The 18,213-nt window shown below is 40.1% G+C and overlaps 1 protein-coding gene across 1 annotated transcript in view; it reads right to left on the bottom strand.

Annotated features, from left to right (window-relative positions):
- LOC146004141 (mast/stem cell growth factor receptor kita-like) overlaps window positions 1–18,213 on the bottom strand; it is a 107,302-nt gene that overhangs the window by 40,832 nt on the left and 48,257 nt on the right. The window contains exons 9-11 of the mRNA XM_083142806.1: window positions 15,290–15,450; window positions 12,633–12,911; window positions 3,646–3,784 (exon numbers count right to left, since the gene is read on the bottom strand). Of these exons, the coding sequence (XP_082998932.1) occupies window positions 3,646–3,784; window positions 12,633–12,911; window positions 15,290–15,450 (579 nt within the window). The remainder of the gene's footprint in view (window positions 1–3,645; window positions 3,785–12,632; window positions 12,912–15,289; window positions 15,451–18,213) is intronic.

Below are 18,213 nucleotides of genomic sequence, written 5' to 3'. Positions count from 1 at the left end.
TTGGTAGGTTGATATACAAGAGAATTCCTGTGTACCTAGGTCCCTTTTCATATAAAATTGTATTGTGTACAGGCAGCAGCGGCGCCAGGATTATTCATCTAGGGGTGCTGAGGGGGTGTGGAAAGAAAATTAGTGGGTGCGATAATGAAAATAAGGAAAATTTGAAACACACATGCAACCTTTCAAAACTGGGGGAGCAAGGTCCCAAAATGGGAAAGGGGGAGGGGGGGGGGGCAAGGACAGTTTACTTTTCCTTGGTAGATAAGGTGTAGCATAATGAAACTGCATTCCTAATCGCCGCCACTGATTAATATAAATTACTGACTGAAATTAATATATATATATATGTGTGAAATATATAACTTTAGATTGACATACATTTTCCAGGGATACTGTAACCCCTTCCCCCCTTGCCCTCCCCCTGGACATTCATGATGATATGTATTGAGTCTTCTACTCCAAGAAAGTGGTCATACAGTGTAAACATTCAGATACATGTTCCAGTCTTATTGAACTATGTAGTGAAATACAAAAGAAAATCGTCCTGCCATTAAAAACACAATTTTTGAAACCTTTCAATGTAAATGGTACAAAATACATAGTACATTAGGCCTATACCTTCCATCTGACACAGGACAAAACGCGAAGAGCACAGCAACTGGGTCATCTTTAAAATTCCTTCTGGCACACTATCCCCAACAACGAACTGTAAAATTTCTTCGTGAACATTGGGCCTCTTCCTAACAGTTTTTGAAAAAGCTTGAATTGGTACATTTACTAGACATGTTATGTGGAACAAATACATAGATCGTATTAAGAAGAAAACTACCCTTCATGTTACAACTCACATTAAATAATTTCCCGAGTACGACCTGGTGATACCTTCAAAGCAGCTGAAATTCTTGCTCCAGTGCGAGAAAGAATAAGCTGGAGGGAATTAAACTGTTTATCAACAATGCAAAAAATAAAAAAAAAAATAAAAAAACATAACTCACATTAAGCTATAGGCAATCATGAAAACCACAATGCTGACGAAAGAAAGAAAACGGCCACTGATCTTTATAGAGGTTGCCGTCAGTGCAGAAAAGTATGCATATCGGCACCTCTTTCAGTGCTTGCCTGTTGCATACAATACTAATGGTCTTACTTCAGTACCTAACATTCGGTTTTGACATGACATAATATTACTTATTAATGTTAGTGTTTGCAGTTGGACGTAGGGGGTGCTGAAGGGGGTGTGGAAGAAAATTAAGTGGCACGCAAGCACCCCTTTGTGCCCCCCTGGCACCGCGCCTGTGTACAGGCATTAGTAAGTTAGTTTTATTTCTTGTGTTATAATTGTGAATGTCATGAAGTTTGCTTTTACATAATAGAGCAGGTGAAAATGTAGAAGCATGGGAGTGGCAGAACACATAGATCCCTGAACAGCTGCTTACATGGTTCCTTTGGTTTTGCCCCCATCATGATTCATACAACTTTCTTTTGTAAGATAATGCTTACTCTTGTAGGCATTACCCCAGAATATAATTCTGTATTCATGATGGATGCGATAAATGCAGTTTAAAATTACTTACGTGAAATTTAGAAAATTTCGCACTTTAAAATTACTTAAATGAAATATAGAAAATCCACACTATCCAAGAATGGATTAACAAACATGTAAAAGATGCCAAAAATGACACACCAAAATCAGGCCTCTCTCAACACCTCCACTCCACCAACCACACCATCTCCTCCATATCCATACTTCATCCAACCGGCTCTGTCATAGAAAACTCTGTCAAAGAAACCCATGCTATCATCCAACAGAAATCAGCACTGAACCTGGACAATGGACAGGCACACCCGACTTGCCACCCTGTCCTCAGAAAGATCCCCGACCTGAAAAAGAAAAGATGTGGTGCACATACTCAACCCCCCTCCAGCCACGTGGTGAACAGGAACTGCACCATGCCGAGCAGCACAGTCCAGCCCCCCAACCACCACCTGGCAATGCCACCTGACAACAGGAAGCAGACAATGTAAACCAGGATGTGCACGCCAGCACCGCTGAATGGGAGAAATTGCAACTACCGCCACCCGGGAACAAACAATGCCATGACGCGGTACCATCTCCGCTTCAGACGCCGTACCCTTTTGCGAATGAAGACAGTGGATCTTCGAAATTAATAGGATTTAACCATTAAATTGTGCAATGCGGAAGTGCAAAATTTTCTAATTACTTTCACAGCATAGATTATTTTGCTCAGTTTGCCTGCCAAATAGTTGATTTGTGATTCCCAACTCAGATTTTCATTGATCCACAGCCCTAAAAATTTAACAGATTTCAAATAGTTAAGCACATTGTTTTGTAATTTGATGGAATTACCTTGTGGTTTCCTTCTTGCATGGTGAAAATTTAATGCTATAGTTTTATTAACATTCAGATTTAGTTTGTCTGTTGAAAACCACTTACTGAGAACCTCTATTGTGTGACTAATGTTGGAAAGAAGTTCACTGTTTATGCCAGTCATCACCAATACTTGTATCGTCAGGGTATAAGACAGATCTCACAGAGCTTAGGTTTATTTTTACGTCATTTATGTAACAACACGAACAGTATTGGCCCCAGTATAGATCCCTGGGGAATTCCACATGTTATTTTACATTGTTCTGAGACACATGTTGTTGTGCAGCTGCTTCTTTCATCTACATGCCTGATCTCTATGACTTGGGTATGGTTTTGTAAGTATGATCAAAACCAATCATTTGCTTTGCCTCTTATTCCATACTGATTTAGCTTCTTTAGTAGCTGACTATGAGGCACTAAGTCAAAAGCTTTTGTGAAATCAAGAAACGAGAACAAGAAACAACCCTATGAATCCCTCACATATTATTCAAATACAGCTGATACCATTGATTTCCCTCTACAAAATCCGTGTTGAGAAATGTTGATACTGTTTTTGTTCACAAATGGTGTGATTTAATTATAAAGGGTGCGTCACAGGAAACGGACAGTTTTCAAATGGAGAATTTGAAGCAGTAAGAGGGGATATAGATAGAAGAAGGGTGGCATTTAACTGGCTCAGCCATGGCTCAGTTTGGATCGGCTCAGCTCAGTGTGGCAGCAGTACATGCAATGACAGTTGCAGTCATGGCACCATGGATATTTGAGCATCGTTTGTTCACATACGACAGTTTTGTGAAAAATGGCGAATGGATCCATGATGCCTTATATATATATATATATATATATATATATATTAATTTGCACCTGCTTGAGACATTAAACTTTCAATTCTTTTCTCTCTCTGTTGTTATCCACAATCAGGTATGAAGAAGACACTTCCCCTCTCTCTCCCATCTTTCTCTTTCCCTCTATGCACTTGGACCAAAATCATGAAGTTCTTACATTGTAGAATTTTGGGAGATGCAAATGTGCCAAAAATGCAACAAGCTTAAAGGAACAAAATGCAGTTAATACCACCAAGAAATGATAAAATGCACTAATGAGCTGAAGAAATACTGAAACATAATCAATAAGCCAAAATGCTTTTAAAAAAGTAAAATTGAAACAATAGTCCTAATGGTGGTGTTGGTGAAAAAAAAACAACTTCAAATTCTGTGCCTTACAAACTAAGATTTATTGCTAAAGTAATACATTACCATTTACTGCAAATGCTATTGTCCTTTCTTTACAACCCTTTTCATTGCATGCCTTACAAATCAAGAACCCAGTTTTTCTGGCCACAATTTGTAGATGACTGAGTGCATTATATTTGTTAATGCCAGTAGAACTGACTATCTGCAAAAATGTATAAGAGAACACATATTAATTACCATATTTAAAACAGGAAAGGGGGAAGAAATGCATACACTTCAGTTATTCATAGTGGTGGATTAAAGAAAATCCTCATGAGGAAATTCTTCAACGAACTTCACACCAAGAAAGAACATGGATGCTGACAAAGACAGTACAGCATGTCTTTATTGTACAGAAATATGTCAATACATTACTGGTGCAATCAATGCATACATGAAGAATGCACAGTTAATGAACCAGGACAATACTATTTTGTTTGTGATCATTGGAGATAAAATTAACTCCCTATGAAAGCTATCTGACAACTCTGTTTATAATAATATGGACATGTGATAAAAGTAATTTACAATGTCTGTCTTGAGAAAATCATTTGCCACGTTCAAGTCAGTGTTCAACTTCTGTATCTTTCTGATCTCAATTGCCCCCCCAACTTCTTCTTAATTATTAATTTTTTTTAACGTAGTGGTTAATTATTTCTTGCGCTTGAAGTAGCTTGAAATGTTCATAAATGTTCCATGTGTAGCCTGGTAGAAGTTCATTTTTCTCAAATAAATAATGTGCACACTATGCCATTTTCTCTCTTAACCCTTCACTGGTATACATGTGAGTGCAGTACTGGCCATAGTATTTAATTGTAAGCTTTTTAGGTCCAGATAATGGCATCACTTTCTGATCTTGTTGTCATTTGTAATGTTTGTGGCCAGACGATATCAGTTACAGGTTGTGGCACTGCTCTCAGTCTGTGCAGACATGTCATTTTGATAATCATCCTTAGACCTCCCCAATGGCACAGTGGTAGCATTGTCGCCTTGTAATCAAGGGATCCCAGGTTTGATTCCTAGTGGAGGCACATAATGGTTCGGATTTCACTTTAAAATGTAGATCTAGTCCCGATTAGCATGCATAAAGTGGAGTTAAAACATCAAAGATATCAATGATGGTCATCCGTGATTGTTAGTGCCATGTTCACACATATACCAACAGCCTAACCATTTCTGTAAATATATTTTATTTCTGTGCCAAATGAATTCGGGTTACATCACTGTTTACTTACTGTTTTGATTATTCAGTTATTATTTTATTTGACTCCATTTACTTCTTACTGTCACTATTTCTGGCTAAATGAATTTTAAAATCTAATATTCATCAAGAATAAAGAACAGCAGATCCAAGAATGGCTTGCTGAACTGAGTGATGGCTGACTGAACTGAGTAATGAGAAAATAGAAGATCTGGGCAGAGTGTGTGATTCTCAGGACCCAAAGATAATGTCATTGAGGAGTCATTGAAAAATTGTGATAACCAGATCAACCTAATGTACACCTGCCTCATCAACAAGTCATGGAACTTATTACTAATGTTTGCAAATTAGTTAACATCAATAGTAAATTCCAAATAACATTTTTAAAAAATGTTATGTTTTTCTTGATAATTTGTCTCTCATAATAGGTATAAGAATATAATTTTGTTGTTGTGTAATGAATAATATCAATTTTAACTTATAAATGATATACAAGATAACAAAAAAAAGTTCTTGCCGTTTTTGATGTCCCAGTAATCATGCGCTCACAGAGAGGAAACGAAATGACGCACGTGCCTACCAAGTGATCGGGAGTTAGGCTGACCATTGACTGTCAGTAACACAGGCACATTGCGCGCACACAGCAGTGGAGAATGCTGTGAACGAACGCACTGCCAAGCATTGGTTCCAGAAATTCCGTTCGGAAGATTGATTTATTTATTTATTTATTTCCCTTCAACAGAGACAAGTCTCCAATTACAGAAAGGTAATATCAAAATATTATATTTTCATTTACAACTTGTATGTACACACGTACACATTCTCCCTCCTTCCTCCTTTACACACACACACACACATATTCACAAACATAGACAGATAATACATAATATATATATACAGACATCTTGGTGACAGATCAGGTTTACTGCTTAACTGTGACAACAGAAATTATCATATATTTACACATTTCATCTGAATTACACAAAACAAGTATCACAAACACTGGTACAATATATCATTACAACAAACTTCAATATAACAAATCCAATTCTCATAATAAATAAATTATTAAGACAGATACCCCTTTAACATATTCATAAATTTGGTTCGTGTCATGCCGAAATCCAAGTCCACCAAATGATTTGAGATCTTGTTATATTGAAGTGTCATTTTTTGTATTGACGAACCTTTATACATTTCTGTTCTTGGGATTTTGTATGAGAGTAAACGTCTATTACGCAAATGACCCTGTCTTACATTAAACCATATTCTCTCTAGTATAGAACTACTATCAATATGTAAATTTATTATTTTATACAGACACATTTGTTGAGAAATTTCACGTCTATTTGACAGGCTTACAAAATCATTAATTAATTTACTAAATCGTTGTAAGGTATTTTAAGAATTATTGGCGATATTCGATACTTCTTATAATATAAAAATCTGAGAAATTTCTTCTGTATACGTTCAATCATATTTTTCTGGGAGTCACAGTTTGGTCACAAATGGCCACGGTGGATCAGTCGGTAACGCGTCTGACTATCATGCTAAAGGTCCCGGGTTCGACCCCCTGCCGGTTCAAATCCGGGAACTTTTCTAACGATGGAAGCGGCCCCGGCGCCCACCCAGCGTCGAATAACATGGGTTCCTGGGGGAAACCCTGGGGGGGGGGGGGGGGTAAAGGCAGTCAGGGGCGTGATGCTGATCACATCACCCCCACTCACGACCGGATCAAGAAAGTGTGGGGCGTTACCCCACACCCACTATACGCCTTCATGGTGTGGTGCTATGCACAGGGGAGCACTTTACCTTTTTTTTACAGTTTGGTGCCCATACGGAACAAGCATATTCTAATTTCCTTCTAACTAAACATTTGTAGAGCATACACAAAGAGCATATATCATTTAAACTTTTAGCATTTCTTATTAGAAATCCAAGATTCCTATAGGCATTCTGGGTAATGCAAGAAATATGCTCAGTAAAAGTCATATTATGGGTAATAATTACTCCTAGGTCTTTAATTGAATACACTCTTTTTACAAATTCGCCGTTAATAACATACTTATCATTTCGCACATTATTTTGTGCTCTAGTAAATATCATTTAATATTTCTTAATATTAAACTTGATATCATTCTCTACACTCCACCTATGAACCATATTTATATCAGTCTGTAATTTCCTAGTATCCGTAATATCCCTAATTCCTCTATATATCTTAACATCATCTGCGTACACTAAACACTTTGAAAATTTGATTGTACATGATAAATCATTAACATAAATTGCAAAGAATAGAGGACCCAGATTTGAACCTTGTGGAACCCCAGATTTAACATTATAAACAAAAGACTTCGCTTGTTTATAAGTTACATATTGTTTTCGATTAATAATGTAAGATTTGAAAAGATTTACATATTGTGTTGAGAACCCAAAACTTGCAAGTTTTCTTAGAAGAATATTATGATTAATTCTGTCAAAAGCTTTTGCGAAATCTATATATATTGCATGTACACTAAGTCTCTCGTGGAACGCATCATGTATATCTTGGACAAAATTTATCAAATTTGTTTGTGTTGATCTACTTGGCAAGAAACCATGTTGATTGTCACTTAAGAAACATTTTACATGATTAGATATGTGATTCTATAGGATAGACTCGAATACTTTCGCCGGTGCACAGATAATCGATATGGGCCTGTAATTTTCTATTTTTGAACTTTCACCAGATTTTAAGACGGGGCTTTGGTACACGCATTTCCTTCCAGATATCAGGGAACATTTGTATTTTCATTATTAAGTTATAAATTCTAAGTAGAGGATACATTAATACCTCAGAGCATCCTTTCAAAATGTAAGGTGGTATTTCATCTGGGCCGCTAGATCATTTGCCTTTTAACTGTTTTGTAGCACTTTCATATTATTTCTGACTAACTGACAAAATTGCTAATGTGTATGATATAATTGACTCAGTGCGTTGGTCTATTATACATGGTTAAGATGTTTCAGCATATACGGACCTAAAATATTTAGCAAAACCATCAGAAATATCTTTTGCAGATTTGAGAGAATTTTCTTCAAAATTCATTGTGCTGTTACAAGCACCATTATTACTTTTCTTACTTCTAATAAAACTCCAAAAACTCTTTAGTATTTGATATCAAATTGCTTTCCAATTCCTTTATGTAGTTTTAATAGACACTACTTATCATTGTTTTTACCTGCTTTCTAGTCTGCCGAAACAATGACTAATATTCTATTCTAAATTTTATATTTTTTCTGTAATACTCTTTTAACTTTATCAATTTAATAATATCATTATTAAACCAACATGGGTATTTATTTGTTGTCTTTCATCTTCTTTTTGGGACTGTGGCAAGAAATACTTCATGAACTCTATTACAAAAAAATTAACCGCCTGATTTACATCAGTCATATTATCTAATGCAGACCAATCTACCACTACAAGCAAATGATACATCTGCATGAAATTGGCTTTTTTAAAATTGTAAGAATAATAAGCTTCATTTGTTATTACACCAGTAGATTCCCTTATAGTTAGGTGTACAGTCAATGCAGGATAATGGTTATCTTCTTTTACAAGTGGCATTTCCTCCCTACATATATTCACATTCTTTGGAATGTTAGTAAGAATAAGATCCAAAGTTCTATTGAGGCAATTTTTAATATTGTTTACAGAATGAGGGTTATAAAAATTCAAAAAATTTAACAAAGCTCTACAAGAGGGTCCACCATTCTGTAACTTATAACCTGAACTGGTAATCGTGGGTAAATTGAAATCTCCAATTATAAATATACAGGGTGATTCTAAAGGTATAGTACAAACGAAAACCACAGATACCTCCCATGAAATAGAGACGAAAGTTCCCCTTCCACTTTGCCGAGAGATGCCTCCGTGAGGAGATAGACAATGCCGAAAACGTGTAAAAATGAACTTCACACCTCTGTACAGCCAGTACCAGTGAAGATGGAAAGGCGGAACAAACGAAGTCAAAAGGAACACCAAAGTCGCTCATCCGAAAAACACTAGGCGGCAGCTGCGCAACGCATGCGCATGGGATTCCACAAAGGAAATAGGAGTGTCCCGCAAAACAAGTGAAGGGAAAGGGTAGCGATCGACAACGGTAGGGACAAAAGAAGCAATAAAGCATGAAGTAACAATTGCACAGCGAGAAACAAACACATGCAGCACGTGGGGAGTCCCCAAAACACAGTGGGGAGACACCACAGCAAGAACAAAGCACGGTTCAACAAAAGAGAAAGAGGACCGGACGGGGAATGGTACCTGTCAAGGAGACAACAAATGCGGGATGAGGGATTCCCCGTAGCAGCACCGAGGGGATGTCACACAGAGGTCGTGCGCCAGCAGGACAAACACAGCAACTACGGGCACAGGAGGTTTATTGCCATACAAAGGTGCACTTACAGATAGGAATAGTACGTAGTACGTAGTCGTACCCCGGACTGACATTGTTACAAAAGTTGCTCAAATTGACGACCACCACATTCAATGCAGGCATTGCAGCGTCGCAGGAAATTCTGGCGAACCCTATCAAAAATCCCTGGCATGGTACACACCTCGGCCGATGCTGCAAGTATCCGCGCTACCAATGTTTCCTTGTCAGGCACCGGGGTCTCATAGACGAGTGTTTTCACATGGCCCCACAAGAAGAAATCCATTGGTGTGAGGTCAGGCGAACGGGCGGGCCAGGGGACGGGGCCCTCTCTGCCGATCCAGCGCTGTGGGTAGGTACGGTGCAAAAGGGTTCGCACTGTGCCATCAAAATGTGCAGGCGCTCCATCCAATTGAAACCACAAACGATGTCGCACATTGAGGGGTACATCTTCTAGCAGCTCTGGAAGGACTGATGCAAGAAAGGTGCGATAGAGGCGGCCATTTAAACGTGGTGGCAGCAGGTATGGACCGATAATCTGTTCATCGATGATACCTGCCCAGATATTCACTGCAAACTGGGTCTGATGGTGCACCTCGACTGCTGCATGTGGATTTTCATAATCCCACACATGGCTGTTTCGGCAATTGAAGATGCCCTCACGGGTGAATGTTGCCTCGTCCGTGAAAAGCACATGGTGCAAAAAACGGGGATCGTCGGTACAAAACTGCAACAGTCATTGACAGAATTCCACACGTCGTGGGTAATCCCCAGCCTGCAAAGTGGACTCGCTGTGGATGATAGGGATACAGCAGATCATCATGAAGGACACGCCACACTGTCAACTGTGATACTCCCACTGCACGTGCAATGCTACGGGTGCTAGTGGACGGTGTGTTGTCCACGCGAGCAAGTACGTCCTCCTCGACCGCCGCGGTGCGCACATGTCTTGGGTGACCGACATATTGGCCTGCACGTAACACACCCGATTCACCAAGGGTACGGTGCACGTTCGAAAACAACCTGCTGTCGGGTTGTCGCCTCTCCGGATACCGTCCGCGATAAAGGCGTGCAGCTGCTCGGCCATTGCCATCTGCAAGGCCGTAGACAAAATGCATGTCCCTCAGTTCTACAAATGTGTAGAGTTCCATGGTACGGTGAGGATAGTGCCAATTATGGAATACCGTACTGCAGTGCACAGGTGGCACACACACACACACACTGGTCACAACGGCTTCGAAACAACGTACTCAATTGTCGTACGTCAAGCACACCACCACCGCACCGGCTCTTTCACTGACACGCTTCCTGACGCTGCACTTCCAATCAGCCCACACGTCCGCACGGCGCTGTGGTACAATAAGCATGATGTTCCTGAGCCACCCGTGCCTGTGCTCTTCACTACCTGACCACTGCCGTCAGGTGGGGCCATGTACTCTGGGGACTTGTCATCGTGGAACACATGTAGCGTCCTTCATTCTTGCCCCATTCACCCACAACACGTACTTCGTCCGTCTTGCTCGAGCCGACGGGGAGCACTACGTACGATCGTGTGGTGTTTGTGTACACCAATGTGGGGTAAACCAGCAGTTGAACAGACGTGCATACCCCCACGTAGCTTCATTACACGATTGTCCCACGCAGTTTATCTGTCCAGCCTTGCTCGGCCCGGTCTCACACCCACGCGGCAGTGTGTGGCTGCGGTGGTGTGAGGCCACGCTTGGTTTCGGAGTGGAAGGCTGCGGCCAAGGAGGGACTCGAGTTGTTCGGCTGGGGTTGCACTCGGAAGCAAGCAGCCGCGTCAGGTCTGGGAACGGTGGACCTGGTGATCGGAATGGAAACATTCCGACCTCGTCCACTAGTGTCGTCCACTGTATGGAGTGGTGGGGTCCGTACGACACTCCAACAGCCTTTCGCCCACTCCCACCCAGCGATGAGCCTCCGGCTTCATTTCTAAGAGGCTGATTGGGCCCCATCACGCCGTTTGTTACAACGTCAGTACGGGATACGTGGTCCTATCTGTACGTGCACCTTTCATTAGCAATAACCTCCTGTTCCCGTAGTTGCTGTGTTTGTCCTGCTGGCGCACGACCTCTGTGTGACATCCCCTCGGTGCTGCTACGGGGAATCCCTCATCCCGCATTTGTTGTCTCCTTGGCAGGTACCATTCCCCGTCCGGTCCTCTTTCTCTTTTGTTGCACCGTGCTTTGTTCTTGCTGCAGTGTCTCCCCACTGTGTTTTGGGGACTCCCCTTGCGCTGCACCGCCAGCGCCGCCATTTCTGCCCCGAACCATGTACGTGTCTGTTGCCTGTCGAGTGTCACGGACCACTTTGCTTGCATTCTCGGTGTGTTTTTACATCCTACGTCGTCCTCCCGTGGTTCTGCAACCCCGCACTACTTTTCTCGACTGCACTGCTTCAGCCATGGTGTTTGTTTCCCGCTGTGCAATTGTTACTTCATGCTTCATAGCTTCTTTTCTCCCTACCATTGTTGATCGCTACCCTTTCCCTTCACTTGTCTTGCGGGACACTACTATTTCCTTTGTGGAATCCCATGCGCATGCGTTGCGCAGCTGCCGCCTAGTGTTTTTCAGATGGGCGACTTTGGTGTTCCTTTTGACTTCGTTTGTTCCGCCTTTCTATCTTCACTGGTACTGGCTGTACAGAGGTGTGAAGTTCATTTTCACACGTTTTCGGCGTTGTCTATCTCCTCACGGAGGCATCTCTCGGCAAAGTGGAAGGGGAACTTTCGTCTCTATTTCATGGGAGGTATCTGTGGTTTTCGTTTGTACTATACCTTTAGAATCACCCTGTATTTGAGCCATGAAATTCCATGAAAGAATCAAACATATTAGAAAATGACAAATATTTTTCTATACCGCATGCAGGTGTAAAAATTTATTCAAATTTATTACTTCCGATTTCAGTGATTCCTTTATTGGTATCATAACTCCCCCTCCCCTCTTATTTCCAGGTCTATCACGATGGTACACTTTGTAATTGCCATTAAATAATTAATTACTATTTACACTCTCATGCAGCCAGGATTCAGTAACAATTATAATATCAAAATTATTACTCAAAACATAAATATAAAATTCCATAATCTTAGTATTTAGACCACAGGCATTTTGATAATAAATACATATTTCATTTATACAACCCTCGAAAGTTACATTAATTGGGTGACGTCTTCAAGTGATTTTAATAATATGATGTTAGTATCGTCCCTTTTTTTTCCTTAACTTAATTAATCTCACATGGTCTACCCATAAATAAGCATAGTTTATCTCATATTTTATCTTCCTAGCCTGACTAAGAATGCGCTTTCGGTAAGGTGTGAGGCTATGGTTAATATAAATGATTTCACTTTTGGTATAACCGAGATGTACAGCATTTAAGTTCCTTTTCACTTTCCTCTTCTGTATAAAGGCATCCTTGTCCACTCGCCTAACAAATTTCATAATGATTCCACTTGAAGATTGATTAGAGGGTTTGCGCAACCTGTGACAACAGTCTATCATCTCATCCTTGATTTCTATATCCAATGCTCGCCCAATAGTTTTTACTACATCCGTCGTATTTTCATTCGGCTGTTCAGGAACACCGTATATTTCTAATGGATTGCGGCGACCATACTGATCTAATTCATCTAGTTGCTCCTGATTATCCTTCAGTTGTTTTTTAAAGTTACATTTTCCCCTTTCAACTGCTCAATTTGTACCATACAAGTATTTATTGACTCTGCCTGCTTTTTAATCAATGATGCATTTTCATCCAGCATTTGATGAGCTAACTCAAGTGATTTACTTAGTTCGCGTTCACAGTTTATATTTGCTTTCTTCAAATTTTCCATTTCCTGCTTTACAACTTGAAGTAGTTCATACATATCAACAATAGTTGGCACTTCCGTTTCACTTACACTTTCGTCCTGTAAAATACTACGTCATCTTCGCACATTCTTTGCATCTCCAAATTTGTCCTGCACTCCACATATATTCTGCATCTTCCTCTTTCAAACGTGCACATTTCAAATGACATAGCTTCAAACAATCTGAACACCGTATTTTTAAGTAAATGTCCTTCCGAGCCACAGGTTCGTGACATTCGATGCAACTACTCATCTTATTAGATATATCGAACAATTCGATAATGACAGTTCAACTGTACTCCATGGTTTTCTTTTAACACTGAGGTGGCAACACTGTTTGTTTACATACGGGAAGTAGAAATGACAGTGACAGTATTTAAGGTATTTATCATTTCATTTACCAGATATTGAACTATTTGTTACACAAAAGTATTCTTCAGTACTTACTGCACATTCCTGCAATATCGTTTTCACCACCTCGCATCAGAAATACATAAAATAAGACAAAAAACACGGAGCACATTCACACCTGTTCCTACCGATCCATCACCACAAACACAGATGTGAGCCTTTCGGATGAACCTCGCAGTGGACATAACATGTGTTGAATGACGAGGCCCTGAAAGCAGCCATCGAGGAGGACAGTGGTCTAACGTGTGATGAACTTCCAGAAAAGTTCCATGTTTCCACTGAAACAGTCAGACTGCACCTGCATGGGATAGGAAGTCATACAAGTTAAGCAAGTGGGTACCCCACACATTGTCGGCAGCCAACAAGGAACAACGAGTGACAACCTGTTTGTCCTTGCTCACTCGGCATCTGAACACACCCATATTTGATGGCTTGCTGACTGGTGACAAAAAGTGGGTCCTCCATGACACTCCCAAGCGTAGCAGACATTGGTTGTCGCCACGTGACCCTGTTCCTCACACCTCAAGACCACCTCTGCACCCACGAAAGGTTATGCTCTCTGTATGCTGGAATTGTCAGCAAGTGGTGCATTACGAGCTCCTTCCACCTTGTCGGACCATCACTGCTGACCTCTACTCTGAGCAGTTGCAAAGGGTGCACCGTGCATTGCGGCAGAAGGAGCCGGCATTGGAGAATCGCAAGGGTGTGCTGTTCCTGCATGACAATGCCAAGCCACATGTGGCAAAGAGGACTCGGGAGAGCCTTCAGCAACTTGGCTGGGAGACACTGTGCCATCCACCATATTCACTGGACCTTTCACCAACAGATTACCACCTGTTTCATTCCCTCGACAACCACCTCCGTGGGAGATCCTTCGCAAATGAGGGAGACCTGCGGAATGCACTCATGGACCTCTTTGCATCCAAGCCCGACGAGTTTTATCACCAGGGTATTGTGCAACTGCAGGAACGTTGGCAAAAGGTGTTGGATGCTGACGGAGATTACTTCAAAACCTAAAGGTACGTACCGTCCACTGTATTGCTCTTTGTTTATCACTGCTCTAGAACGACAAGAACGTTTTTGGTTACCTTGTATATTAGGCAATAAATATTTATGAATGTGATGAACGTAAAGAGCTATTTAAAAATGATAAAAAAAAAAATCGTACGTGAGTGCAATGCTCACATGTATATCAATCATGTTACTCTGAAACACGCTTAGTAACGACCGGTAAAAGTGTCTCACTTGCCCCCACTCTCCACTCTCCTCTAGTTGATATTGGTAGTTTTGTATGTCATGGTGAAGGGTGATCAATTAATTTTAGGCATCAAGGGGACATCACTATTTATTATGTGTTAATTTGTAGTATTGTATGCTATAATAATGGACGATAACTTAATTTCAGAAACCAAAGTAAGGTGATTGGCTTTTCTGATGTTAAAGGAGCGATTGTAATTTATGTTTATGTATATTGAGAACTTATTATTAACCTTACATATCTCAGAGAGGAGTAGTTGCTTAATTTTAGATGTTGAGTGGCATTAATTGATGATTTATTACTAATTTTTAGAAGACTTGGAGTCGATCAAATAAAATTACATTTTATTACACCAAAAAATCAAAAAGCTTTCTTTGCTCATAATAAATATTACAAAACATGTCATAAATCTATAAATTAATGCAATAGATAAAAATCAAAGCAACCAATAAAATCAAAAAGATATGTTTGAGTACATTCAATTAAATAGCATTTTATTCCAAACTTACATTACTCGAATTCAGCATCTCTTTCTCACAATCTTTACAGGTTGTAAAGAACCATGTAATGTTAGGGATAGGATTTCCTGTAACCTCACACATTACTTCATATTTTCTCAGATGTTCATAGTTTGGTCCATTGGATGAGTTTATGCGAACACTTGGATAGGCTGAAAGAGAATCCTGTGTTAGCTACAAATAAATGTCCAAATACTGGTATAAAAATCTTACATTATGCATAAAAATCACTACATATCCATTGTTTTTACTACGACTCTGAAAATATAACGTCGTTCGGAAAGTAAGTTCCATCATGCAATAAAATTAAAAATATAAATAGTAATATCACGACCTTTATAGGGATGAGAATATATACATGGTACAACATTCACACATAATCGCCATAAGAATTCAAGCATGCATCATAGCGAGAAACCAAGTTCGTTATACCCCTATCATAGAACGTTTCCGCCTGAATGGAGAACCATTGGGAAACTGCAAGTTTCAGTTCTTCGTCAGTACCATAATGTTTTCCAGCAAGGAATGCCTTAAGGTGGAGGAACAAATGAAAATCAGATGGGGAAAGATCAGGACTGTAAGGGGGGTGTGGTAGTTTTTCCCAATGGAAGGTCGTCAGGAGTTCCTGAGTTGCATTTGCCACATGCGGACGAGCATTGTCGTGGAGGAGAATGACACCCCGACTGAGCATGCCACGTCGTTTGTTTTGGATTGCACGACGCAGGTTTTGAAGTGTCACACAATAGGTTTCGGCATTGATGTGCTGTCCACGATCCATAAATTCCACAAGCAATACTCCATGCCTATCCCAAAACACAGTGCACATGATTTTTTTGTTTGTAAGCTTTGGTTTTGGTTGCGTTTTCCGCGGTGACGCAGAGTGCCTCCACTCCATGGTGCTTTGTTTTTGTTCTGCGATTTCATGCAAAACCCATGTCTCGTCTCCAGTCACAATCCGATCCAACAACTCTTCCCCCTCCTCACTATACTGTTTCAAAAACTCTAATACACTTCCCATTCTTTCCTTTTTGGCATTTTCGGAGAGCTGATGAGGGACCCAACGGTTACACAATTTGCGAAATTTCAAATTCACTGTCACAATTTCATACAGCACAGTTCTGGAGATTTGTGGAAACTCTAATGACAGCTCAGACAAAGTGAATTGTCTGTTCTCCCTAATCCGCTCTTCCACTAAACGAACAAAATTGGGATTCACAACAGACGGTCGACCACTTCGTTCTGCATCATGAACACTAACCCGTCCACCACGAAACTGTCTCACCCATCTTCTTACCATTGAAGCACTAATTATTCCTTCTCCATACACCTCACAAATCTGACGGTGGATCTCTACAGCTGGAACATTACATGCATCCAGAAAATGGATCACGGATCGCACCTCACACGTGGCGGGAGTTTGGATTGTCTGAAACATAACAACAACGCACTACGCACTACTATCCTGACCAACCTGCCTCAGACTGACGTCTGCACTTCATCAAGGTTGTGGCTACACAAGGCGCATGCGCATTCACACTGCCCCGCTTGCAGCGCCACGGTATTCATCAGTGGAACTTACTTTACGAACGACGTAATATAACACAAAAGTAAGTTTGAAAATAATGTAACTCTTGTCATAAAAAAATAAAATATAATTTTTGAGAAGTAAATTCTACCTCACTGAAGTAAAAATGTCCTCTGACATCATAATTTAGGAAGGCATGCAGGCAAGGTTTTCTGCTCACCCTGTTAATTTAGCATGGGCCATGAAAGCTACAGCAAAAATTCATTAGTTACTGTGTGAAACACAAGTATATTATAATTTGCAGTGCAAAAACATGTACTCCATATCTTACAGATGAATTATGTCCTAACGGCACAGCAGCACTTACTATAATTCAGCCACTCAGTAGAGGGTTTTTGCCATTAGACTGACAAAGCAATCCCGGTAACAGTCAATGTCTGATCATGTGAACTTCTATATTGCCAATACATAGGTTCTGACTGGCAATGCCTTTTCTGGGATTACAATTATTTTCATCATAATTTTTGTTTGCAAATTTTAAAATAGAAATATGTTTAGAACATTCTGATTTACATATCAATTTCTTCAATATGAGAGGTGATATGGTAATAAATAGTCCATGAAGTTTTTAACTTTCCTCCAGTAAACAAATGTTATCTTCAGATAATATATATTTTGCAAATTTATGTATTTATCCTTCTTTTATGTTCCTTTTCTGTGTAATTGCAATGATGAGAGCACATAGTTAATTTAGTATTCCTCTTTCCTTGCTACTTTTGGCTAATCGTGACAATGAAGATAAATGATGATATGCACCCACCCTCACTACCACCACTACAAACAACCAGCACAATTTAAGTATCACCCAACCTGTCTCATTTCCACCATGTTAACAAGTGTTGCCATGAGATGAGACGAGACTTTGGTCTGTCTCATCTCGTCTCATGAAAATGCTATCTCATTTCATGTATCATCTTCAAAATATTCGCTCAAGCCAAAAATGTATCTTCTCATGAGTAACACTAATGTTAACCATAGAAGCATCCTCCCAGCTGTCTGCAAAGGCTAGAGCAGACATTCCTACACCTAACAAAATCCACTTCAATGAAAACCACAGTCATACACAAGTCGAGAGTCAAACCTAGAACATTTGGTTGTAAGTAGGGTTGGTACCGAGAGGAGTCCACCTGAGATGGGCTTGTAAGAATCTAGATGAAACAGGTGGGCTTGTAAAAATCGACACCAGACTGAGGTGGACTTGTAATAATTGAGATAAGAACTAGAACAGACCCTACGGGACAGCCCTCTGGAAAATCAAGGAGAAAGTGAGATTTAGTGTATGAAATTCTCGATCCCATTCAAGATTTTGATATGGTATTGAAAAAAAAAA

The sequence above is a fragment of the Lepisma saccharinum genome, chromosome 21, assembly GCF_977018435.1.
Source record: "Lepisma saccharinum chromosome 21, izLepSacc3.1, whole genome shotgun sequence".
In the NCBI taxonomy this organism is placed as follows: Eukaryota; Metazoa; Arthropoda; class Insecta; order Zygentoma; family Lepismatidae; genus Lepisma; species Lepisma saccharinum.
Note: the sequence above shows the minus strand (reverse complement) of the source record. Positions and strands in the feature narration are given on the sequence as shown.